At 44.2% G+C, this 26,555-nt stretch overlaps 2 protein-coding genes across 4 annotated transcripts in view; one reads left to right on the top strand and one right to left on the bottom strand.

Annotated features, from left to right (window-relative positions):
* Window positions 1–10,951, bottom strand: part of OFD1 (OFD1 centriole and centriolar satellite protein) — a 34,689-nt gene extending 23,738 nt beyond the window's left edge. The window contains exons 1-6 of one of the 2 annotated variants that reach the window (XM_028522776.2): window positions 10,761–10,951; window positions 10,299–10,397; window positions 6,393–6,593; window positions 5,060–5,128; window positions 4,942–4,972; window positions 203–310 (exon numbers count right to left, since the gene is read on the bottom strand). In XM_028522776.2, the coding sequence (XP_028378577.1) occupies window positions 203–310; window positions 4,942–4,972; window positions 5,060–5,128; window positions 6,393–6,593; window positions 10,299–10,397; window positions 10,761–10,892 (640 nt within the window). In that variant the 5' untranslated portion in view covers window positions 10,893–10,951. Of the gene's footprint in view, window positions 1–202; window positions 311–4,941; window positions 4,973–5,059; window positions 5,129–6,392; window positions 6,594–10,298; window positions 10,398–10,423; window positions 10,521–10,760 lie in introns of those variants that run through there. The other variant, XM_036017025.1, reaches the window with a different exon arrangement.
* A 28-nt stretch (window positions 10,952–10,979) lies between these two features.
* TRAPPC2 (trafficking protein particle complex 2) lies at window positions 10,980–23,583 on the top strand. Of its 2 annotated transcripts, none has more exons than XM_028522668.2 (5): window positions 10,980–11,124; window positions 17,515–17,626; window positions 20,182–20,326; window positions 20,959–21,044; window positions 22,288–23,583. In XM_028522668.2, the coding sequence occupies exons 2-5, from the start codon at window positions 17,534–17,536 to the stop codon at window positions 22,384–22,386; spliced, it is 423 nt and encodes a 140-aa protein (XP_028378469.1). In that variant the 5' UTR covers window positions 10,980–11,124; window positions 17,515–17,533; the 3' UTR covers window positions 22,387–23,583. The 2 variants fall into 2 exon arrangements, with proteins under 2 accessions (XP_028378469.1, XP_035872919.1); XM_036017026.1 differs by lacking the exon at window positions 10,980–11,124 and adding an exon at window positions 14,786–14,891.
* The last annotated feature ends 2,972 nt before the right edge of the window (window positions 23,584–26,555 follow it).

Below are 26,555 nucleotides of genomic sequence, written 5' to 3'. Positions count from 1 at the left end.
CCTGGTGGTCCCACAGGGAGGAGCAGCACTGGACAGCAGCACACCTGGTCCCTTCCACCAACGGGGCCCGAGGGAAGGAGCACCCCGCCTGCAGCTTACATCCCTGCGGGTCCAGAAACACACACCACATGGTAAAGCGGGTCATTTCCTCCCGCCCAAAAGAAAACAGAGACTGGAAATGCGGGAAGAAGCCTACAATTACCAAGGGAGTCTTTGCTAAGAAGTGCTGGACTTGTCTGAGTTTCCATGTCACGGATCTCTTTGGTCTGATGGTATTCTGCCATTTCTTTCAGAAACTCGATGAGAAAACCTAAAAAACATAATGTAAATGGTTTTGCCTCACAACTTTCCTTCTTGCAACCACTGCTCAGTCACACTATAAATTTGGGTTTTATAACATGATCCTTTCCCACATTAGGCACCTTTTTTATTTATTTATTTTTAGAGAGAGAGGAAGAGAGGGAGAGAAACATCGATGTGTGCGGGGAACATCGATCTGCTGCTTCCCCCACGCCCCCAACTGGGGACCTGGTCTGCAACCCAGGCACGTGCCCTGACCCAGGAATGGAACTGGTGACCTTTCAGTTCACAGGTCATTGCTCAATGCACTGAGCCACACCAGTCAGGGCACGTTATGTATCTTTTAACAATAATTTCTGAGGGAAGTCTTTTCTAAGCATGACAAAAATCTAGAAGCAATAAAAAGAAATATTTAACAACATAAAAATTAAGAACATATATATGCCACAAAATAAAGTCAAAAGATAAATGATACACTGGAAAAAATATTTGCTATCGTGTGAAAACAGAGCACTAATTTTCATATCCAAGAGCTCTTACAAATCAGCAAGAAAATTTTAAAAGGGGCATGGACAAAGAGTTTATAGAAAAAAAATTTTAATGTCAAATAAACATATACAAATTCATACATAAATGCAAATTAATACTACAATAGAGAGATTCTATTTTCCCACTAAGATTGCTAAGATTACAACTCTGTTCTTCCTTAAGAGTGTTTACAAGAGAGTGGGAAAATCGGCAGGCCCAATCACTCCGGGAGGGCCATTTGTCTGTGTTTATATGTATTCGAAATGCACGTAGCCTTTCACCTAGTCAAACAATAAACTCACACAATAAGTCAACAAAACCCCCATCAATAGGTGGTTAACTAAATACATTCCTTAAAAATAATTAGTCTAAACGTAGGGCTATGGAGATATACTGGTGGCTAAAGAAAGCAAATTGTAAAAGTTATCTATAATACAACCTCACGTGAGTGTGAGTTTTCATTACACAGACACAGGCTTTTAGGTGGATCAACTAAATTTTGGTAGGAACAGACTTTTAGGTGGATCAACTAAATTTTGGTAGGATAAACAGGAATCTATTCATTCTAGTTATCAGCAGAAAGTGAGATTTAGAGAATATGACCATAAATTTCTACAGTTCTTTCATTTTATACCTTTCTGAATAGTGGTAAACTTTTTTTTGGAACCCATGAGTATCAATTATTTTAGAAGTTTTTACTTTCTTCAAACAGAGCTGAATGGATTCCTGCCTGCTTCTGCATCAGCCAAGTTAAGTAAGGGCTTCTCTTTTTTCCTTTTTAGGATTTTAGATAAATAAAAATATATTTTTAGAGAGAGGGGAAGGGAGAGAGAAAGAAAGGGACAGAAACATCAATCACTTGCCTCTGAAACACCCCCAACCGGAGAGCTGGCTGGCAACCCAGGAATGCGCCCCCGACCAAATTCAAACCTGCGACCTTTTGGTTTGCCAACAATGGTCTGCGGACGATGCCCAACCAACCGAGCCACACCATCCAGGCCCCAGCACCCTTTTCCCCCGCCACCTGGAGTGAGGTTACTACAGTTTTGTCTGCATTCCATCCTGGGATCACCTGACCTCCTATATTTGCATATATGAAGGTTCACTTTGTAAAGTTCTACAGGTTTTCACAAATGTTTAGTGTCACGCATCACACAATTACAGAATCACAGAATACTTTTCACCGCACTAAAAAATTCTCTGTGCTTCACCTATTCAGCTTCTTACCCCTGCCCTCCAAATCTCTGGCAACCAGTGATGTGTTTAACCACCTCTATAGTTTAGCCTTTTCCAGAACACTATATACATAAAATTGTAGAGCATGGAGCTTTTTCAACAGGCTACTTTTCATTAACAACATGTGTTTAAGATTCATTTATAGCCCTGGCTGCTGTGGCTCAGTGGACTGAATGTGGGCCCAAAAGTTTGCCAGTGTGATTCCTAGTCAGGGCACAAGCCTGGGTTGCTGGCCAGGTCCCCAGTTGGGGGTGGACAAGAGGCAGCTTACTGACAAATCCCTCACACATTGATGTTTCTCTCCCTTTCTTTCTCCCTCCCCCTGTCTATAAATAAATAAATAAGTAAATAAATAAATAAATTTAAATATTAAGTCAACTGATCCATTTTTTTTCTTTCCAGTGTCATGCTTCTGGTGTTATAGCTCATTACTAAAGCCAGTTCACATAGATTTTCTCCTGCTTTCTTCCAAAAGCTTTATAGTTTTGCATTTGCCATTTAGATCTATGGTTTGGTTTGAGTTAATGTTGGTGTAAGGTATAAGGTCTGTGTCTAGTTTCACTTTTGTGCATACAGACACCTGACTGTTCCAGTACCACTTCTCAAAAAGACTATCATCCTTCTGGTGGGGGAACTCAACAGTTAAAAAAAATTTAGCTCTAATTTAAACGTAGTAGGCTTAATAATTAATGCATGTAGAAAGCTACTGTTTCAGGAACTGGAATGTATGACCAGTCCTACCCTGATTCCAGGAGGCCCACAAGCAATTTGACCTTCATGCTCCAGGAGGACTGCAAGCCACCCAGATGGTATCTGAGCCGCTGTGCTCCAGGGACAGAACGTTCAGACGCATAAGAAGAATTGCTGGGATGCCAGGAAAATCGCCGGAGTGCAACTTTTATCTGACTAATGTTTTCCCTGAATTCCAAACCCCTTACCTACTTTCTTCCTGAATTCCAAACCCCTTACCTACTTTCTTCCTGAATTCCAAACCCCTTACCTACCCTTTTCTTCTCCTTATAAAAAAGGGCGGGGCTTGAGATGACATGTTAAGAAAGTCTTTGAGGGCACATAACCCGCCATCTTCTCAGACCGTCGGCCACCTGAATAAAGTGCCCCAAAAGATCCAATCCTTGTCTCTACTTGTTGGTTCTGGGAGTGACAGGCAGCACGAACACCAACTTTTCTAGTTTCACGTCCTCCGATAAACTGTCTTTGCCCTTTGTCCAAAGGAGTTGACTGTGTCTGTATAGACCTGTTTCTGGGCTCTCTGATCTGCCCCACTGATCTATGTATCTATTCTTTTGCCCATCACAGGAAAGGATCTTAACTTCCAGGAAGCAAAAAGCCAGTGCCCAAGATTTTTACCCTCATCCAAATTTTCTGCCCTGCTATTTTCTGGGCATAATGATCTCTGAGGGAAAAATGAGGGGCAAGAAAAATGGGTAAGTGGAATAATCTAGGGCAAAAGCACTGTGGCCATTCCATAGATCGGCAACACTGGAGTATAGCCATGGAAAGATAAGACTGTAGGTCCCTGGGAGCGGACAGACAACAGTTAGGTACAAAATATCTCCCTAAGTGTTTTCTGATGCTCTTACCCTATTCATTGGAAGCCACCAATTTTTAAAATCACTTCACTTTAACAGTGGCTGTTTCACTGTTAGCAAAGGGTTCTATTCAAACTTTTCCACTAAGATGCCTGACACGTGTGCTAATTTCTGATTTTCCGAAATTTTACTACGATGCTGGGTGAAGCTGGGAAGAGCTGTTAGCCAGATGTCTTTCTGAACCAGAAGGATTTACAGAGAATATGTAAAGCTGAAAAGCTATTTTTAAGGATAATAGAAATACCTATAATAAGTGGATGATTTCTTAATATCCACTTAAGCCCCAAATTTCTTTCTGCAATAATAAACTATAGATACCAGCTATATACATTAGACTTGTGCTGTCCAATATATAACCACTACTCGTGTGGCTGTTTAAATTTGAATTACAATTTCAGTTCTTCAGTCACACTAGCCATATGTCAAATGCTCAATGTAACCACATGTGGCTGTCACCTACCATAATCAGACAACAGAGATACACACATTCCCATCATCACAGAGAACTTCACTAGACAGCACTGACTTAGAATATAAAATACAGGACCACTTACCACACTGGACTTCCATATGGACAACCTACTTTGCAGTCAGTGTAGAATGTCTTGTGATCCAACTTACTTATCCTCTGCTAACATGACTCCAAAGAGACCAGGCAACTAAGTCACATACTAATACTAATGGCTGGCAGAAAGCAGGTACTCAAATGCTCGCTGAGCGGTAAGTTCTGAATGAGTGTCCCAGTGGGGTTAGTAGCAATGCTGACAACAGACAAAAACCCAGGCGTGCACAACATAAAAGGGCCACTACAGTGTTGCAGATGACCTTGAACACCTAGAGAATAATTATGCCTTACAGGCAGGTTACCAGCTTAAGCTCATGCTGCAACGTCCACCGTCCAGCCTAGCCCATGGTCTGGCACCCACGGCGGTTGTGAAGGAAAAAATATGTTTCCCCCTTCTGTGTAGGGAGAAAACCCAGCTCTTCCGTACTAGGTCTGTCTTCCCTGCGCGTCCCCTTCCCTTTCACACAGACACTACCCGGCGCTGGACTTGGGACACTGCCGGTCACCAGACGTGTGTGGGGTTTTCCCGACGCCAGGTGATTCTCAGCAACTTTTGTCAAAGGTTGTCAAGAAGAAAAACCATAAATTTAATTCAAATTAGATTCCCTAGTCTTCCCCCTAAAAATGGTTGGTTTCATACTTTTACAGGAAAAATACACGACAAAAATGTTATCATATCTCTATGAAGATGCACGCTCCTACCTTTTTTGTTTTCTTTATCAAATCCTGAAACCTGTTAAAAGAAAACAGTTTACTTTTATTCGACTATTCAGGTATAATGAACAAACCAAAGCAGGTTATAACAACTAAATAATCCTACCAGTGATTTGTAGAGACTGGATTCAGGGTTGATTTTAATGAGTTGTAACAGATCCTGCATAGTAAAGACCTTAAGAGAAAAAAGATTAAGTAAACATTTTTACATCAACGTTTAAATGATGAATTCGGATGTTTCTGAATATAAAACTAAGAATCATCGCCAGATTAAACAAAAATTAAGATTTTCCCTGGCTGGTGTGGCTCAGGAGATTGAGTGCCAGCCTGAAAACCAAAGGGTCGCTGGTTTGATTCCCAGTCTGGGCACATGCCTGGGTTGTGGGCCAGGTCCCCAGTAGTGGGCATGTCAGTATAGAGAGGCAACCACACATTGATATTTCTCCCCCTCTCTTTCTCCCTCCCTTTCCCTCTCCCTAAAAATAAGTAAACACAATCTTTAAAAAAATAAAATTTAAAAAACGTTTGGACAATTATAGATAAAAGGAAGAGAGTAAAAACATAGGAACAACACAAAAAAGTGCACCCTGATGTCAACTATAGACTTCAGGTCACACTAACGTCACAATGCAGGTTCACTGATTGTAAAAATGCTGACAACGGGGAAGGCTGTACCCATGCAACGGCAGGGAGCATCCGGGAACTCTCCCTTTCTGCTCCATTTTGCTGTGAACCTAAACTGCTCTAAAAAGTTAAGTCTTTAAAAAATACACAGGAAGTTTTCTATATCTGCCTTTAACATAATAAAGTGTAACTGACATGTTCAAAGTAATGGTGAATAAAATTAAAATAACTAGAAGAGTGATAAAACATGTTTTAATATTTGAGAACGCCACAGATTTTTTAAAAAATTAATGCATTCCTCGCTTGTCTTATGTAAACATGGAGAAGGGACATACGAAGGGACAGACACTGTGGCTTTGTAAAGCCACCTTTTGGAGGCCTGCATTGACTGCCCTGTGCTGCTACCTAGACATCCTGTGGCCCCGAGCAAATCACCCACCTCGCCAGACTGTGGCTCCTCATCTAGGGCACACGTGCGTCTGCACTGCCCCCGGCCCGGTGCCGGGCTCGCAACAGACATTCAACGTAAACGGCAGTTACGAGTCTCAGTTCGGATCAATTCTAGCTCTGAAACATTCTGTGATTCTACACAGCATAATTTCATAAAACTCTAATCAAGACTCCATCGAAACTGACAACAACATCAGACTTGCATTGCATAATATAACAACTCTATGATGTACTTCAAAGATGACTGAGAAATGGACCAAGCCAGCCAGGGAGCACTCAGCTATTATGCAGCACTTTACTATCATCTGGGGGGGGGGGGGGGTGCTGTTAATAGAAAATTCAGCAACAGGAAGGAAAAACTTTACCTGTTCCTCTGCCAAGCCACTTTCTGGGAAGAAAACCGAAAGTGAGTACTCGTAGCCACATCTTCGTAAGTGATCTGCCACTAGAGAGTTGGACGCGCCTATTAAGAGGGCGCTTCCTTCCACTGAAATGGACCGGGGCTCCATCTCTCCGCTCAATACAGGGTGCATCAACTCCTGAATGAGCTGCTTTCTCAGCTGCATCTGGCTCAGAAACAAAAAAAGAAGAGAAACGGGAGGGAACACACTTTCAGCAGGAGTGCTGCGCGGAAGATGCACATTTGCCACATGAATGAGAATCTTCCCTTTTATTTCCACAGAGGTCCCAGGTCCATGACCAGAGGTTAGGAGCTTCTTTGCTGCACTCTGCCTTGCCCTGTGGGACAAGCAGCTAGCTTGCTTTCACCGGCTTCCAAGTGAACTGGCGGTCAGCCAGCACACAGGTGGGCTCCGCCTTGTCTTCCCTGTGAGCCCATTTCAGCAGCTCTGGGTTGGGATAGCAAGAGAAAATTCTGCTGCTTCCTCACCTCTCGGCGAATTGTTGGAGGATATGAAAACAATAATGGGCGAAACCAGCTTACTGGGCATACTGATCAAAATAAAGCTGGGTTCCCCAAAAGGAAATAACAAATGCAAGCGAGAACTCAGTAAGCCCAAAGAAGGCTTATTAAGACGCACTTTTGTATACAGTATTTACATTTCAAGACACGGCGAAATACAAATTTTTTTCACGTTTTATAAATAAGGAAATTTAGGTTCAAGGTGGGTAGTTTTTTCAAGGTTATAACTACTGTTATTATTCCTTTGGGTTTTAAGACAATCTCTGAATTAACTGAACTACTGATATTTGCTCTAATCTATTTTGCATATAATTGGGCTAAGCTTAAAATTAAAAGGTGGTTTAACTAGATTTGTAATATGCTACGGAATTAATATATTTAGATCCATCTTACTTGGTAAAAGTGATTCAGGGTGTCTTACAAACAAGTACTGAAATAAGATAAAATTTGAAGGAGTGATACAAGCAGGTTAAAAGGGAATGTGGTTCAACACTAAATAATATCTAATGTATTCACATTAATAGAATACAAGCAAGAAACAAATGGAGTTGCTATACCTCTATCTCCTAGGTCCTTCAGCTACAGACAAGAACAGTATATAATTACCGGTACAGAACAGGATTTATACATCAAAAATCCTGTCATACAAAACACATTTACACTGAGCAGAATATACATGCTCTGCCTCATCTAATACAGTGCAGTAACAGAAATAGTAAAATAGGAGAAGAGAAACTACGGCATTCTCCACCAGTAAAATGAAAAGGTGGTTTAACTAGATTTGTAATATGCTAAGGAATTAATATATTTAGATCCATCTTACTTGGTAAAAGTGATTCAGGGTGTCTTACAAACAAGTGCTGAAATACAATAAAATTTAAAGGAGTGATACAAGCAGGTTAGAAGGGAAAAGAAGAGTAGAAAAAAATGAAACAGTATACATGAATTCCCATCTTGACTAGTACACAATCATGCCATCTAACACTTGCTAGAAGGAACTGCAAAACTGGCTGGGCTTTCCCGCAGCCAATGCAAAGAGGAAAATCCATTCAGATATAACCCTTGCAATGTCCCTAAGACTAACATACTGAGCATAATTATTATGGGGAGGAGGGGAAGCGGAGAAGAGAGTCCTAGGAACCTTCAGCACATCTCAGAAATTGACAGACAGATCGAGCAGACTCAAAATAGGAAGATTTCATAAGCTTCATTTAATATCTATGACTTTGTACTAACTGATAATACAAATTCTTTTCAAACATCCAAATAGAATATGAGCTAAGCCACTAAAACAGTCAGTAAGTTTTAAAAGTCAGCACTCACCCAAGGCCACAGTCACTGAACTGAGAAAATAACAACTAGCTCAGACTGAGAGTAAAACTCTGCCTTGCCACTGATGAGGCTTGAATTCCAGAAACAGCAGCCAGCTGCAGACAATGCGCTGCAGCTGCAAACAAGGCTAGCTCAAAAAAAAAAAAAAAAAAACAAGGACACCTCCAAAAGGATTAGTGGCCATTGTGACTACAGACAGGAAGTGAAACCCTCTCGAATCTAATCCAGAAACACAGGAAAAAAATGCCATGCCCAGGAATACACATTCCACATCAGAATGTGTATTAAAGTGCATTACACACTACAACTAATTCCAGGTGGGTTCAAGTGTTAACCATAAAAGCTGAAGCCTTTTTCAAAACTTAAAAAGTGAATATTCATGCTCTTAGTGGAGGAAAATCTACTGAGAATACTCTGCAAAATAAATCAGTAGATTTGACCATATAAAAATATAACATCATATTTTAGAGCCAAAATAAAATTGAACACTGAGGTAAAGTATTGCCACAAAAGTGGAAAAAAGGTTAATAATTTCAATTAAAAGGGTTCTTACACATGAATATGAAAACACTAACACCCTAAAAAAATGAGCAAGAGACATGAACTACCAATCCATGGAAAACATACAAATGGCCAGAAAATATGTACAATCTCATTAATAATCAAAGGAATAAATACTAAAATAAGACATTTTCAATCTTACATTGGTTATTATTGTGTATTTTATTTATTGATTTCAAAGAGAGAAAGGAAGGGGAGAGAGAAGGAGGGGGAAGAGGGGAAAAGAAAGAAAGAAAGAAAGAAAGAAAGAAAGAAAGAAAGAAAGAAAGAAAGGGAAAGAAAGAGATCAATTTGTTGTTCCACTTATTTATGTATTCACTGGTTGATTCTTGTATGTGCTCTGACCAGGGATCGAACCTGCAACCCCAGTGTATTGGGACGACATTTTAACCAACTGACCTACTCGACGTTTTTAAATTGTGATGATAATATTGGAGTGAGACAAGCATTCTCAAACTGCTGGTGGAATATACACTATTACAATCTTTCTAGAACGAGATGCTAAGAGCCTTAAAAAGAAACACTCATGCCCTTTTATTTGATTTTCCAGGATAAAGAGTAATATGGCAACATAAGCAATGCCACTGAATCTATCCTAGGCAAGAAATGAGACATGCAATTGAAGGATGTGTAGACTTAGTTATAACCTATTTGACATTTTAAGTGTAAAATATACTTCTGAAATACATAGTAATGAAAACACATTCCAACTAACCCTACTCCTTGCTGTGAATTTATATATAAAGTGTCCTAAGAAATATTTGCTGCCCAAATTAAATATTCAACAGGGGACTGCTACATAAATTACACATACATCCAAACACGAGCAGAGTCCCAATGAAAATGAGAATTTCAAGAAACTTTTAAGGACACAGGAAAAATCTCAGCATATATTGAACTGAGAAAACACACACACACACACACACACACACACAATTATGTCAATTAGTGGTTCTGAGAGATGAGTTTCCTTTTCTGTATTTTTCAGATGAGTCTGAAGTGTGTTTTTTTTTAAGTTATAAAAACAGTGTGGGGGGGGAACAAAGCTCACTCTGCCTTAATTTCCCATTTTAGGTGTGAAATACACTTTGAAAATGTATATAGTAATGAAAACGCAGTTGAGGTAATCCTACTCCTTTGCTGTTAATTCATACTAATAAGTATTTGCTGCCCAAATGACGTATTTACACCTTTTGACAGATTTTAAAGAAGAAAGTTCTCATTCCCCAAACTATTTTACGGTAAGCAGTACACTTAATGTTTTCTATATGGTGCCAATGTCCTTAATTCAAGCGTGACTATTACAAAACCACTTATAAAACATAAAACTGTCACCAATACAACCTATATACCATACTATTTTTAAAACCCAAGACCTGGATGGACTTAAGTGGGGACTACCTGTTACAAGTCACACCTGAAAAAGTTATGTAACAGCTATGCCTAGAACTGATACCTTGAGCGTGTCCAGTATACCCCGGTCCTTAAACATCTGGTACAGCCTTTTGCGCAGCTCATCTTGAGTCAACACGTCATATTTGGGGGGCATGGTGGACTGCAAGAGAAGATGGTTCGGGTTACCTGGCAGGCAGAGCGGATGGGAGTTTCGGAAAACGGACCAGTGGCTGACCTTCGGGGAAGCCCAGCCCTAAGAGGCCCGGAGGGGATGGGCGCTTTAACGAAAACAAACAGGACGCTCCACCTCTGCCGGCGCCCGAGAAGGAGCCGGTGTGTCCACCTGGTTCAGCCCTCACTGGGCGGCTTCCTTCCACGCCAGCCCCGCCCAGCCCGCCTCGAGGTGGGGACGGAGGGAGTCCCTGCCGTGAGAGCCCAGCCTCTGCGCCGGGGGATCGGGAAGCACTGGGCTGCTTAACGCTCGGCCGCCCACCGGGACTGGAACCCTGGCAGAGAAACGTACTTCCTTCCTTCGGGTTCTAACGGGCGGGCGGCGCCGGGCACTGGGCACGGGGACGGCGCCCTCCGCGGGCTGGAGGGCGGAGACAGCGACGGAGGAGCCCTGGGAAACGTGAGGCCGAGGAAGGCGAGGCATCGCGTAGTCCCTCTCCGCTCACAGCCGGCCCCGCCCTCTCCCGAGGCCCGCCCCGCCCCGCCGAGCGGGCCAAGTCACGCCACGCAGCCGCCGGAAGCCCCGCCCTAGTGTCGCGAGAGCGTAACGGCGGAGTCTCGCGAGGACTGTGAGGCGGTCCTAACAGAAGCTGCGGAAGGCGGGTCGCTGCCGCGGGAACTCCCTGGATATTTACATTGTCTGCGTCTCGGCGCAGGTAGGGGATGGAGCGAAGGTTGGGAATGAGGTGGATGCTCCGGGGGACGTCGGGCCCCTTCGTGACCCGGGTGTTGACCCTGTCTCTCCATCCTGCTGCGGACTGGGGTGCTGGGCCCAACCTGTCTAACCCCCGGCTGGCTGATCCCATTACAGCCCACGCATTGCAACCTGCAAACGTCCGCCAGCTCGGGGGCTTTGCTTCTTTTGCCTTTCCCTAGGTCACTCAGCTAACGCAAGGTCTCTTAACCGCGGCACTGTCGCACTTGGAGCCCAAAAAGTCTTTGTGGTGGGCGCTGTCCTGTGCGCTGTGGGGTGCTGAACAGCATCCCTGGCCTCCACCCACTAGATGCCGGTAGCACCTCCCCACCAGTTTTGACAGTCATGAATGTCTCCAGACACTGCCGGGTGTCCTCTGGAAGGCAGAAGTCCCTGGCTGAAAATCAGGGAGCTAATCTTTGAGTACCCCCCACTTTGCATGCAGGGAGGAAGGTCAAAGTGAGCCGGGTACTCAAGATGCTTAAATCTAGTTTAAAAAGGAAGTAGTCTTTCCAGAACCAGTAATGGAAACGAAACATAGCCGGAGAATTGGATAAGAATAAGATGCATGGTGGACTGGGCTAAGAGTTTAGAAAAAGGAGAGGTGGTTGAAGATAGAAGCCAGCAGGGACACTTCTCTGGAAAAGTGTGACTTCATTTGGGCTTTAATGGGTGTGATCGGGATGGCGGCAAAGAGTAAAAACTTGGCACTCACGTAGGCAACTGCCCTCCCGCAAACCGATGATAGTGGGTAATAATTGATCGCAGCGATCTTTCCCGCTGACCACACGCAGTCTCAGAATCTTTCCCAGCACCAGTTCTTGGCCGTGACTACCAGTGGATTAGAACTGCCTCGGGAAGGGAAACCCATTTGACATCACTAGTCAAATCTCTTCCATTAGACAGTATATCATCTTTAAGGATAACATTGTGCTGTCCTCCATCCCCTCCCCTAAAAGTCTTTCCCCTCCTCAATTTAAACATCTTCAGTTCCTTCAGTAGCTTTGGTCCAGAACATTCCCTAGCCTCTCTCCCACCCTCCTTCCAATGCACAGTTCAGTTATTGATTCTTTTAAAATGGGATTTCAAGAACTGAGTCCATTCCCCAGAGATGATATTATTAGTGAAGAGAACATGGTCTTCTTCTCTTAATGCAGTCTAGAATTCCATTAGATTGTTGTTGTTTTTTCTTACCACTGTATCAGACTGCTACCTCTTACTGAGCTTGCAGTAAATGAAAACTTTTGGGTTCTTGCAGTTGCTCTTAAAATTGGATTCCTCATCCTGTTGTTGTGCAGTTCATTGTTTTAAGCCCATGTACAGGGCTTTATTGTTCATCCTATTAAATTCTACTTTGTTAATGTCATACCTAATGAAGAGATATTTTTTGAATCTTGACTTTTGCCTTCTAATAAATTTACTGTCCTTGGAGTGTAATCTTTGAGTGTGGTAAGTTGGTGTCATCTCACAGTTATTGATTCAAATGTTGAGCTGGACTAGGTTAAGGTCAACTTCAAAGGCTCCGCAGAGATCCCATACTGTCTACTGACTGGGAGCACTTCAACATTCTAGTCAGCGTTGAGGTGTGTCCCTTATTCAGCATATAATGAGGGCTTCCTCAGCCCCCAGCACTGTTGGAGCTCTGGGCCTACCACAGACTCTGTTATCCAAACTAAAGGTCTCTAGTTGTTTCTAAGGAGATACTAAATTGCTTCCCCAGAGGACTTATGGGCTCCTATGTTTTCCTTCCAAGTTTAGCATGACTGGTTCTCAGCATAACCAGGTGTACACGCATGAATAATAACCCCCTCTTTTTGTCTAAGGATTCGCATTAAATGACTCAATGTATAATGAAAACTCCTACTATGGTGTCTGGCCAAAGCCGGCCATTTAATACATATTTCTCATGGTGTTTTCATTTCTTTGAAAGGACTGAATTATAGACTAGGAGATAAGCCTTTTTGTTTCAGAAAATAGGAATAACACTTACCTATATCTGATGATATGGTGCTTTTTCTGTTCCTGCAACTTCTCAAATGTCACTGATCACTAGATATATAATCACATTTGCTAATCCAACATACGTAGTTTACTAAGACATGAAGAGTTGTGTTTATTGAAATGTTTAGATTTTTTAAAATATATCCATAGCCTGCCTAACCTTGTTTCGATCACATTTGCTGTTTGAAAATCATTCTCTTTGAGAAAATTGAAGTTCGGATCTGTGTCCTCTGTTATTTGCATAGCAGGTGCTTGAAGCAGTTGACCTTTCTCCCATGCTTCTTCTTGATTGTGGCCTAAAAAGTCTTAACATATTCCACACACTTCAGCTCATTGTGGGCTGTTGCCCTTCTGAGGCTAGCCTCGCAGGTTTCTGGTCCCAGGTCTCATCTCTGTGTTCATTACTAGTTTGTGCCCTACTTCTTATATTGTGTACACATCCACTTGGAGTTCAAGGTGGTCCAGAACTCCTTGAAGCACCACCTCGACTTCTTTAGTTAATCACTTGAACACTGACTTCAGCTCTCTGATGCTGAGGCCTCCTAGACCCCCCCTCTGCACCCCTCCACCCCTCTGGGCCTCACCTAGGCTAGTTAATCAATCCCACGTGGCCTCTCCTCCCTGCATTCCCTTTCCTGTATTCCAGGGTCATCCCCCACTGTGTAAACTACAGCCCCCTCCTGGCACTTCCATTCTGCAAACATTGAGCATTTGTTAAGTCCTGGGCTCGGTGTTAGGGACTCAGGCTGGAAAAATCCACAGCCCCTGTTCTTTTGCATGCTGTCATCCCCATTTGGCTCTAAGTAGCTTCATCTTGACACACCACTGCCCCGCCCAAGTTTTTCCACAATGCCCTGGAACCCGTGTTCCATGGTAAATGAACTCCCTTTGTCCTGACTCTGTAGAATGCACTTTCTGCCATTTTGCTGCCACTTCCTTGAATATTTCCTTTTTTCCCATTCCTACAAGGTTTTTTCTTTGTAGCTTTCACGTGTGTGCTAGTTTCCTGCTGCCGTAACAAATCACCACCAATGCTGTGGCTTGAACCCACACAAGTGTATTACTTTACAGTTCGTAGCATAGAAGTCCGACATGGGTCTCCCCGGGCTGAAATCTAGGTATCAGGAGGGCTGTGTTCCCTTCTGGAGGCTCTTGGGAAGAGTCTCCTTCTTTGTCCTTTGCAGCTTCTAGAGGCTGCCCGTATTCTGACTGGTGGCCCCTTCCTCCATCTTTAAAGCCGGCAACATCGCATCATGTGATCAACCTTCTGTAATCACAGTCCCCCCTCCCCTTCCTCTTGCGCTTCCTTCTTCCATTTTTAAAGCCCCTTGTGATTACATTGGACCCACCTGGGTAGTCCAGGCCCCTCTCTCTCTCTCTAAGGTCAGCAGATGAACAATCTCAGCCCCTTCTGTAGCCTGGATTCCCCTTTACCTTGTAAATTAACATTCACCGGTTCCCAAGATGAGGATGTGGGCATCTGGGTGGGGGGTACTATTCTGGCTACCATCCCATGTTCAAAACTGACATGTTCCTTTTCATCCCTCTTCCCTTATCTCTTTTCTCAGTAAATAGCATCACATCTTGGTCTTCTACCTGATCACCTCAGCCACGCATTTCGAAACATCCTCAGTTCCCCAGTTCAGTCTATTGCCAAGTTCTATGCCGCTACCTCCTCCACACCTTGAGACCTCGTCTTCCTTGGAGATGCTGGAAGGGCCCCTAGAGGTGGTGGGAAAGTGTAGCCAACACACACAAAACTCACACAAACACAGCGACTTGTTTCATTTGTATTGTGTTACATATTGGAGTTTAAGTCATAGTTCAGGATGGAGGAAAGGTGCAGGAGATCCCAGTACTTTAAAAAAAAAAAAAAAGGTTTGGAATCAACTGATCTAGACCTGCACTGCCCAATACAGTAACCATCAACTGCAAGTGGCTATTTAAATTTTAATAATTAAATTAAATTTCACATGTAGTTCTGTAGACACACTAGCCACATATGAAATTAGCCTCCAGGGGCAGCCACATTAGATATTGTGAGTATAGAACATTTCCATTCTCGCAAAAAGTGCCATATATAGGACAGCACAGAACTCTAGAGAGTGTCTCCCCTTTGCCCACCACCTAGGCGTGGTAAGCCCTGAAACATTACAGGATTGTAGATACTCCCTTCCTGAGACAATGGGTTGTATGCCTCCCTTTCCTTCCACTTCACCTTTCTGTTTTTCCTTGTCAGAATGGAATGGTTACCTCCCTTCTTCAGCTGTTTTGTGAAATCATGTTCTTAGCAGTTCGAGTTCTGCCCCTCTGCATAGTTGCTGATACAACCTTTATGTGGTATTGCCTTCAATTCCCTTTCTGTTTACCCTCACGCTGCACGTAACACTATGACACTTCTCTCCCAGTCGTGCATTTCCGCACAGAGGAGAGCGTGTAGGGGGTAACCTTCCTCATACATATATTGTCTTCTGCTGCTTTTTTAATGTGCATGGGCGTGGGAGGGAGTATCTGCCTTATTTTGTTTTTTTCTGCTGCTTCTTAAATGTTTGTGCTGAAGAAAGCAAGCCCTGCCCTTGGCAGACTCCACCTACGAAACCTATTCCAGCAAAAATGAATGATATCATCGTTGACTTGGTGAAAATTTCAAGCTCGTATCCCTCTTCCCCTCACTTTCTCTTGAGAATTATTGCCAGTTCTCCTCATTTTTCATGGCTCTCGTGTCATCCCCGCTTGTCTTTGTTATCGTTTTACTCTTTGAGCCTTTTTCTCATTTTCCCCCTGAAACAGGGACACCTTTTTCTGGAAAGGGCCAGGTGGTCTCTGTCACAACTGCTCATGTCTGCCTCATGGAGCAAAAGCAGCCTCCAGCGACAGTAAAAGGATGGAGGAGGCCACAGTTGACCTGCGGGCTCCAGTGCGCGGACCCCTGCCCCAAGGCATATTTAAATCCTGCTTACTCCATCGTGCCAAAAGGGTCTCCCATCTGCCTTTTTTTTTTCCAGTTTGGCCTTCCAGTTCTAGAGTTCTACATGCCAGCTGTGCCCTGGTTTCCTTTACAAAATGTTGTATTCGTTAGGAAATACATTTCAGACTTCTTGGGCTTTTGTTGCTCGATCTGTGTGAATCAGCAGGGGTCCCGGTGAAGTTGGGCGCGCCCTGGGCTCTGGCACACCTCGGTTCCGCTTTCCCTGGGACTCCACACTCCTAGTTTACAGGTCCCCGCCCCCGTGTGGAGGCCTTCCTAGTCACCACGTCTGCGCATGTGCTGTTCTGTGTTCTAGAGAACCCTTACTGAGCACTTCCCAGGAGCCAGACACTGTGCTGGGTGCTTTAGATGCATTAGGCTGTGTGATCTTCAAGCTCACCCAAAGGCAGCTATGGGTGTTAGCTCAGTTATCTTTATTTCACTGAGAAGGACACACACTGGGAGTGGAAGATTAAGGACCCTTCCTTGGGTGGTCACATTACTAGTGAGTGGCAGAGCTAGACTTGAACCTAGCTTTGTCTGATTCCAAACACCCTGTGCTACAAAAACGTATGTAAGTCCATCCATCCATCTGGATTTTGATTGTGTGTGCCGAAAGCCACAGAATCACCAATCTCCTCCCAACCCACCACTTTCTGTTAGTTCTATTTCTTCAGCAAACCTATTAACCCCAGTTCCCAGTCCTCCCACAGCCTCAGAATGTCTTCCCCTTAGGATTAGGATTTCTTCCATCTTTTCTAGACCACAAAACCTTCCTCCTTTCTCACAAATGGTGTTGGAAAAGGTACATCATAGGCTCTTCTATTTGTAGAAACTTGTATTTCTAGCATACATGCGTCAGGTAAGACACATATAAATATAGCTAATAGTCTATAGATAAATGCTATGAGTGTCTCTCCTTTGTGTAAGTGACACGAAGTGGAGTGGTTTCTAGCTCCCTTGGAACCACCCCTCCTGAAAATTCCCAAGGCAAGCCGGTCACTCCCTAACCAGCACCCCGCATTAATCCTCGCAGGTGTTAGTGCTGATGCTCACTCCTAGGCCAGTCCAAGGATAGCCCAGCTTACTCTAAATGCTCCAAACTTTCAGACCCCAAGAGGTGAAGGTATGACTTTATATTAGAGGTCTTCTAGTTTACCTATGGAAATAAAGCACTGGGTTCTGTGGGTGTATCACAAGTATATTTATACCGTCTAGTCCAAAAGCCACATGTCTGTGGTAGCATACTGAAAAGCAGGCTGAGCTCCATGGCCTTTTCTGCGGTGTCAGGTTTAAATAAAAAATTGAATTCTGGACTTCCTATTCATGTTTTTGATTTTCAGTATCGAGGACTAAAGTTATGTCTCATTCTCATTTCGTCAGGAGCCATATCTTGAAGACAATGTCTGGAAGCTTCTACTTTGTCATTGTTGGCCACCACGACAATCCAGTTTTTGAAATGGAGTTTTTGCCAGCTGGAAAAGCAGAGTCCAAAGTGCGTATGGAGCCCGGAAAACTCCTAGCAGAACTGTTACATGTGGTAATGTTGATGGTGTGATAGGGTTTTAGCACTAGAGGAGATCTGGACAGGCGAGGTAACTGGGATCTGCCAGCATTCAGTGAGGCTTGCTCTGCAGTCCCACGGCTTGATGGCAGCCAGCCAGGGAACGTCCTCTGAATTGTTTCTTCCTCCTTTAATTCGGCGCACACTTAGCACGTCCTCGCGGGGTGCTCTGGGTTTCTTCACGCGGTCTGCAGTTCACTGTGCCACCCTTAGGGAAAGCCACTCCTTAAGCACACGGAGACACGGTCCACCCGTGGTGGGTCTGGCACAACACTCGCTGCTGCCTTGAAATGCCGCGAAAGCCCATTCTGTCCCAGCAAACCACATTGTTCATCAGGACACACGTAGTAGATCCATTTACCCTTGGGAGGGGTAAAAGAGACCCTTACTTACATGTCTTCCTCGTGCCCCTGAGACTAGGGCAGTTCTCAGTGGCCTTCTATATTACCAACTGGCTGCGTGGTACCCCGTGCTCTGCCCCCCAGTGATGCACCCAGCCTCCTTGTTGTCTAAACAAGTGAGCTTGGGTGGAGAAGTCACCATTCAGAGTAAACAGAGCCATAGAGTCTCAAGACGAGAATAGCCGGGCCCCCGCCATCCATCCATACTAGTCCGTGCTGACAAGTTGTGCTGTGTCTCTCCCGACCTCCACAAATAAGCTTTAATGTTAAGACAGGAATTGAGTTTGGAAAATAATTGTAATGCATAGTGTCCAGTCCAGTGTATGATGCTTCTCAACTATTCAGATCTTGCTGCCAAAATATGATAGAAATTTAAGTGACTATCCTACCAGGTGTTGTTGCTACATCATTGTCCCACATCCCTATGAGCACACTGCTGATTAAAGCTTTGGTTTGAGGCATCTCTGTAGCAATAGTTGCTTTGCATTACACAGCTCCTTAAATATAGTCCCCGTACACTCCAGTGGGCCGGTGGTGCATAAAGCAGTACTTATCTTAGGGGTGTTTTTTCCTGCTACCACTTACCTTCGGAAAGCATTTCTAGTTTCCTCCTGATCTCTCAGGATGGACCATCAGCATAAAGTAACGGAAAATGCTGCCGTAAGCCAGGCACAAAAATACATCCACTTCTCTGAGGATTGAATTAGCTGCATCATGGCAACGGGAGTGAAGTAAACAGGCTTTAGCTGTGCGAGGGATTCCAGGGCAACCGGCAGCCTTCCTGCATCCAGGCACAGGCACGGCCTCCTGAGCAAAGAGGTTGTATTCGTTTCCTAGGGCTGCCCTGGCAGAGCATCCAAAACCGGGCGGCTTAGAACAATGGCCATGGACGGGCTCACAGTTCTGGATGCCCCGGAAGTCCGAGATCAAGGGTCAGCAGGGCAGGGCTGCCCCAGGCAGGGGAGGTGCCAGGGAAGGGTCTGTTCCGGCCTGTCTCCTGGTTCTGGTAGTTCCTTGGCTGGTGGCAGCAGAAGAACTCTGGTCTTCATGCGGCACCCTCCTGGGTGTGTCTGTGTCCAAACGTGCCCCTTGAAGGGCACCAGTCCCGTTAGGTCAGGGGCTCACTCTAGTCTAGCACGACCTCATGTTAACTAACTACATCTGCAAGGACCCTCTTTCCCAAAAAGGCCACACTCTAAGGCACTGGGGGTTAGGACTGCAGCCTAGGAATGGGGAAAGGTGTGGGGCATCATTCAACCCACAAAAGAGGCGGCCTTTGAAAAATGCATTTTGAAAGGAAGAAGTCCACAGCACTCAGACCGCATTCCAGGTTGTGAGCTCCCTCTCTGCGCTGTGGCGGGGCACGCCCACCTTCTCCTCCAGTGGGGCCTTTTCAGCCCGCGGAAGGGACGAGCCCAGCTCTGCCCGGGCTGGCTTCTGCTGTCACACAGGTGACCAGCTGCTCGCAGGGGCTGAGCACGGCCTCCTGCCACTCCCAGGTCCCCTACCAGGTAAACTCCGTACACCTGAAAGAGGCATCTGCCGACCCTTCAGGAGTGCCACCTCCTCACCTGTCGCCACTGCTCACCAGGTGTCACTGCATAGGGAGCCTCCCCCTTCCCCCCTTCCTTGAGGCCTTTGTCAACGGTGCCTCTCTGTAGCTGTCTTCCTCTAAAAAGATAAAAGCTTCTGGAAGGAAGGACCTATTTTTTCCTTCAATAAAGTATTCCTTTTTTTTTTCCACATGCTTAAAAGGTTACAGAATCTGGCAGCTTCCTTGCAAAATTTTAAAAAACTCTTTATAGTTTCTTGAACACGTTTCATGTATTTATATTATAATTAATCTACTATACTTGGCTGTTTCTATTTGTTGAGTTTTAGACGCCAGATTTAAAAGTAGAATATGATATGAAAACACTCAAGATCTTGTGTAAGTCTGATGCCATCAGGAAGTAAGTGACATAAAAGCAGAAAGTGCCCCCCCACCCCCAAGAAACACTGTGTGGAGAATGTACGGGAGGAAGGGTTGCCTGTCTTGACGCGGTATGGGGATGTTAACGCGGCGCTGCTCACACTGTCATCCAGGACGACCATCGTCACCTGAACCAGTTCATAGCTCACGCGGCCCTCGACCTGGTAGATGAGAACATGTGGCTGTCCAACAACATGTACTTGAAAACTGTGGACAAGTTCAATGAGTGGTTCGTTTCGGCATTTGTTACTGCGGGTCATATCCTTGCCTTTTTGATAAAGATAGCTAACTGAAGGTTGGGGTGACGAGCTACAACATGGGACACAGACGCCGGGCTGAGTCTGTGGACCTCAAAGGATCAGGTAAAAATTGCTATTTATGGGGCTGCCTTTTTCTTTTTAGGGGGAAAAAATACATTTTGCTTAACATCATTTTAAAACCAAATACATAAAAAATACGGTTTATCTGAACCCTATCAAGGGTGGTTTATTTTACAATATTTTTAAAAAGATTTTATTTATTTTTAGAGAGAGGGGAAGGAGAAAGAGAGGGAGAGAAACCAATGTGTGGTTGCCTGTCGTGCACCCGCTGCTGGGGACCTGGCCCCCAACCCAGGCATGTGCCCTGACTGGGAATCGAACTGGCGACCCGTTGGTTCACAGGCCCACACTCAATCCACTAAGCCACACCAGCCAGGGTTATTTTATAGTTGTTTTTTAACTTTAAAAGATTATGTTCTCTTTAAGATAAAACTAACCTAACTTTGAACCCAGTTTGTGTTTAACTTTTCCATCGCAAAACACACACTGCATGTCCCTTCTTTGAAGAACACTGTGCCAACTGATTGCTTTTCATTTTTCATTTCTGAGATTATACCTTAATCATTTCACATATGAGATTCATTATGCTTCATGACATAAGGCAAGAAGATGGAATAAAGAACTTCTTTACTGATGTCTATGATTTATACATAAAGGTATGGTATGTTCTATGACTTTTTTTTCAATCTGCTTATCCAAAGGGTTTCCAACATTGACAGGGAACTGGCCTGGCGAAGTGACCCCTTTATAGTACAGTTTTCACCCCAGACGGGCCCTTCCTCAGTCAGAACCATCCCTGAAGCTCTCTCACCGGGCAGGTCTTCCTCACCAGGGTAACGGGCATCGAGGAAAAGAACTCAGGGTGGTCCTTTCTACATTGCCTTCCTCCTCCCCCTTTTGGTGCATAGAGTTGATTTTCCTGGGGAACCCGAGAGAGAGAGAGAGAAGGAAGTATTCTCCGCAAGGGAAATTGCTTTATAATTATAATCTAAAATGTTTTCCACATGCTTTACAAATAAGTTACAACGCAAAAATAAGATCACAAACAAGCGGGAAGTGATTCATATATTATCAAATAGTTACCAAAGGAGAGTGGTGCCACCCATATTTCTTGATACGTAAGTGGAAAAAAGGAAAATAACAATAGGACGTCAGTGGTTAAACTGCAGTGCTGAAAACAGTATGTTCTTCATTTAAGTGTTCTGTGTTTGAACAAGGATTCTTTGGCACATCAGCAGAGCTAACAATCAATATTCCTAGTCAGCAGTAGCAAATAAGAATATTTAGCCCTCTTCTGAAAGTGGGCAAAGTGATTAAGGTCTAAAAATTGATAACTCCTTTCCTCATTCGTGATTCCATCTGTTACTAATAATTTTCTCTGACATGTTATGATACGCTCATTGCATTATCTGCGAAACTGATCAATCACCTTGCATTAAAGGAGAAAACTAAAAACCTGGTTATTAAAAAATTACCACACGAGTGACTTAGTATCACTGAGGTGTAAGTTTTTCTTATCTCTGAGCATATGGCAGATATTTAGTTTGTATTTTATGTAGCCAAAGGGCCTTACAGATTGACGCACATTTACAGTGAATGTGAGATTAGTCACGCGCAGGGTGAAGCCTGAAAGTTAATTTCACTTACACGGGCAACACTTACCATATGGCCACCGGTACTGCTCAGAACTGAAACACCAAGACAAAAATATCCTTAAGGGGAAGGTACTGTTTAACAATGGCACATTTTCGTGGGAACTTAAAGTGAAAAATGTAGTTTGCAGGCTTTTGTTTTCAATGTCTGATGATTTCTTTTAATTTTAAACAAAAAAATATAGAGACCTATGATTTGTCAGCCTTTCCACTCTGACAAACTCACTAATACTTTCTTCTTTCCTAGTTTGCAATGAATCCCTTTTATGAACCCAATTCTCCTATTCGATCCAGTGCATTTGACAGAAAAGTCCAGTTTCTGGGGAAGAAACACCTTTTAAGCTGAATGCAGGAAAATTCGGAAATAATGTCACCACAATGGGGTATACTCAGGAATGTGTACATTGTAAGTTACTTGATTAAATAGACTGGAAAAGTTTTACTTGTAGTCTCAATCTATCTAAGCCTAATGAAATTACTTTTATAGTTAAAAATAGTGCATTCCCTTTCTTAGAATTAGCAGTAGATCAATATTTGTTGAGGAATAGTTATTTATAAGGCGTTCTTTATCCATAACCTTGAAATACCTTTATTTTAAAAATTGAAAATAAGCTTTCGACTTCCACATTCAGATAGCTTGACCTTGATGTAACAGCCCCGAACCAAATGCCATTGCCAGGATGTGGAAGACAGTCAAGTGTCTGCATTGTGGAGTGAAGTTGATAGTAGGGACACGGGCTTACCTATACATCCGGGGATGTTATAAAAATGTATAGGCACTATGCATAGCATTACTCAAGGTGCTGAAGCAAATGGCTTTTGCAGCATCCAATGCCACATGCCTGCCTGCCTGCCTGCATGAGACTGGGGACAGTGATCCCGCTGTCACTCTGGAATCCAGGATCCATGTCTGCAAAATGAGAGATGGCCCAGAGTGCTGGGCGGTGTTCTTTTATTTCCTTTCCTTTAGACTGTATATTAATCAGGGGTGTCCAACCTGATGCCCGGGAACCGCATGCAGCCCATGATGGCTATGAATGCTACCCAACACAAAATGGTCAATTTACTTAAAGTATGAGATGTGTGTGTGTGTGTGTGTGTGTGTGCGCGCGCTTACATGTTGCAGTGTATTTAATGTGTGGTCCAGAGATGCCAAAAGGTTGGACACCCTTGGAAATGAATCTGTTGATATCTGTGCCAGTACAAAGTTGTAAGGCAATTTTAGAGTTGTAAGCAAAGAAAAGCTTGTATTATATTAACATTTGCACTCCAAGTTGTACACCGGAGGGGGCAGGAGTGGTCTCTTGTACTGTAACACGTGTGGGATTTTACTGTGAGCCAGTAAATGTCAAGCAAAAGGCAAGTAATATAACCACAGATTTCCTGTGCTGATCATGAGCACTTGAAGAGTTTTGTTCCATTCCGCATAACTTGCACAAGTAATTGTAAGTTCGGTCTTATATGTTTGTGTTCAAGTTACTATCATCATTTTTCCCCTATCCATTTTTTTTTTGACTTCTTAAATAAAGATGTTTGTCTAAGATTGTGGAAGTTTAACACCGAATTTTTAAAGGGCTGCTCCTCCTTCCTCCACTACTGTTTTAGCTCTATTTTCCCTATCGACAGTCTGCAAAGTAATACATATCTGCACCTGTGTTTACAGAACTCGGATTGCCTCGAGTTAGGTGCCAGAGCTTTGGGAGCAGAAAAAGAGCCTCGGCTAGAAATCCAGGAGTAATTTCAGCCACGCTCATTAGAGGGACGCAGACACGTATTTTATACATAGTTTGCTCTGCCCTCAATGACCATGTATCACAGAAGACTGTGACACAGCAGGCCACCAGCAGGGTGTTGCAGTAGGACATTCTAGGGTGGACACAGACCAGGTCCTGGCTCAGGCACACAGCAGTGGTGCCCTGCAAACAGGGGTCCTCCTCTCTAGGCTTGTGAGGGTGAGATGGGAATGGGTAACAAGAGCCCTGTGTGAGGACATTACAGCAGTTAAGTACCGAATCTCAAGGAGGCCTGCATCTTTGAAGGAGCTCGTAGGCAAGTCCAGTGACGAGCACAGGAGCTGGTGGGCTGCGCAAGAAAAGCATGCTGGGCGTGAAGGTGTGGGGGACAGCAGCACTGGGTATGAGGATCGGACAGCTGATGGGACAGAACCAGGACCCGTGTGAGGGGGGAACCACAGGCTGATCACTGGGAAAGCGGAAGAGCTGGCGCAGCTCAGATCTGCTAGTACGTGACGTTACTGAGGGTGCCAGAACACAAGAGCAATGGAGGGACATCAGCAGCACCCTGGGCATCGGGCCGCACTGAGCGCAAGTATGTCAGCACTAAATCTCTGACCGTGAGCACTCCCAGCGTGATGCGGATGCAGCAGCCTGGATTTGTCCTTCCCCAGAATGCTGCATCGTCGCCCCCACGTTCCCTGGATATATACAGAGACTGCCCATCTCTGCCTCATGTGCATATACAGCGACCGCCCATCTCTGCCTGATAGCCCCGTGTCCTCTCTCCATTCACAAAAGCACTCCCTGGTGGACAGTCCACACAGGCGACTTCTCAGAATCCCAGGCCCATTTTCCCACTGAAAGCTTACCCAGGTTTTTATAGAAATGTAAAAGTTTCCTCTAAAGAGGAAGAACATCAAGGGTGAATGAAGGAGGTGCCTAAGACTTGAGGCAACCCACTGACAACTGGACCTTCCCATCTTCCGAGCAGCACACTGTAATTGCGCTCTCAGCAGTCAGACACGCGTTTGTCCATGCTCCGAGGTCAGAGGTCAGCAGCCCGCCGCCGTTAACACTGAACTGAAAGGCTCTACTACATTCACAGACAGCCCCCTATCCCGTGGCGAGCAACAGAACTCAAACAGGTGCCCCTTCCCTGAACGGCAGTTCTTCCCCCTGCTTCGGGGGCTCTGCAGCTATCCCCACCACCCCCGCACCCCCTGCTCTGGTCCCCAACTCTTGTTTTCCCTGTGCATAGGTAATACCGGCCAACTAAAGTACCTTTTTACTTTCCACAAAAGAATCCTATTCTCAGCTACCTTTTGCTGCCGTGTGCAGAGCTGTGCCATCAGTTAGGTGCAGTTTCTTTGAAGGACAAAGCTACTTGGTTATCCCATTTGAACACCGTATTTGGTGTATGAGCCGCTGTCCACCACATCCCTTTAAGTCACCGTGGGAAGCTGGATTACTCTCCCTTCTGTGAGCCTGTCTACACATACTAGGTCCTGTTCCTTGGATCCTTTTGGCTGTCCAGCCCTAGACCTCCTGAATGCCAGCTCATCTAATCCTTAAGCATTTATCTGAAAATAGATTAGTTGAAAAGATGCTTAAAAGTTTTTAAAACACTGAGATACTAGTTCAATCTATACAAGTACTGAAATTGTACATTCTGTAAATACCTACACATGCAAGTTACGGGCCAAATTGTTCCCCTCCCCTCCAAATCCATATGTTGAAGAACTAGCCCCCATCCAGACCGTCAGATTATGGCTGTATTTTGGAGACTGGCCCTTTTCAAGAGGTGATTAAGTTGGAATGGGCCCCTTTGGGTGGCCCTGGTCCCCTCTGGTGGATTCCTACAACAGGAAATATGGACGTAGATAGGGGGTGGGGAACGACCCAGAGGAAAGGTCACCTGCAAGCCAGAGGGAGAGACATGGGGAGAAACTAAACCTATTGATACCTTGATCTGGGGCTCCTAGCCTCCAGCACTGTGAGCAAAAAGCCCATTGTTGAGGCCACACAATGTGCATGTTGTTATGGCAACCTAGCAAACTAAAACAATATGCTTTCCTTAGGTACTAAATATCCAGATGGATACCCCAGAAACTGACGCAATACCTGCAGGGACAGGAACATATGTCCCTTGTGCCTTCGCATTTTGAAACATGTGATGTGTAGAATGCTTCACTGTTGCCCCGAATTTCCATGTATGTAGAGACAATATCGACCAAGACGGGGAGCTGGCACTTTCCTAATTACTGCTCCAAGTCTAAGGAGGGAGGAAGGTTTGAATAGTTGTTAGATATCCACACCGCTAATAAGCTAAGGAGCCGTCTACTATAATGTAAATATGTCCGGATATACTGAGAAAAGGGCAAGGCACAAAGCAATGGGTATATCTCTGATTTTAAAGCAAGTCCCCTCAACAAAATAAAAAATGTGTAATACACACCAATTTGTTAATGATGGGTTCCTATTTTTTGTTTTTTTGGATGAAAGATTAGTTTTTAGGGGCAGGGGGATGATTACAAAGAATAAAAACTAGAGCTCTCTCTAACCTGAGAATATGAAGGAATTTAATTTCCTCAGGTTAAAAATGTTAAAATGTTTTGCTTATAGCCAAATTGTTATGTTAAGGAAATGAAACTTTCAAAAGCTTAGCTTACTGTAATCGTACTCTTTTTTCAGTGGTTCCCAATGAGTGGAGCCAGGGGAAAAATATATGTTTGGTTTTTCAAACTGTACCCACCCCCCAAGCATGTCCTTTGATAACCCC

This window comes from Phyllostomus discolor, chromosome X (assembly GCF_004126475.2).
Source record: "Phyllostomus discolor isolate MPI-MPIP mPhyDis1 chromosome X, mPhyDis1.pri.v3, whole genome shotgun sequence".
NCBI lineage: Eukaryota > Metazoa > Chordata > Mammalia > Chiroptera > Phyllostomidae > Phyllostomus > Phyllostomus discolor.
The sequence above is the reverse complement of the archived record's forward strand: the minus strand, read 5'-3'. Positions and strand labels throughout refer to the sequence as shown.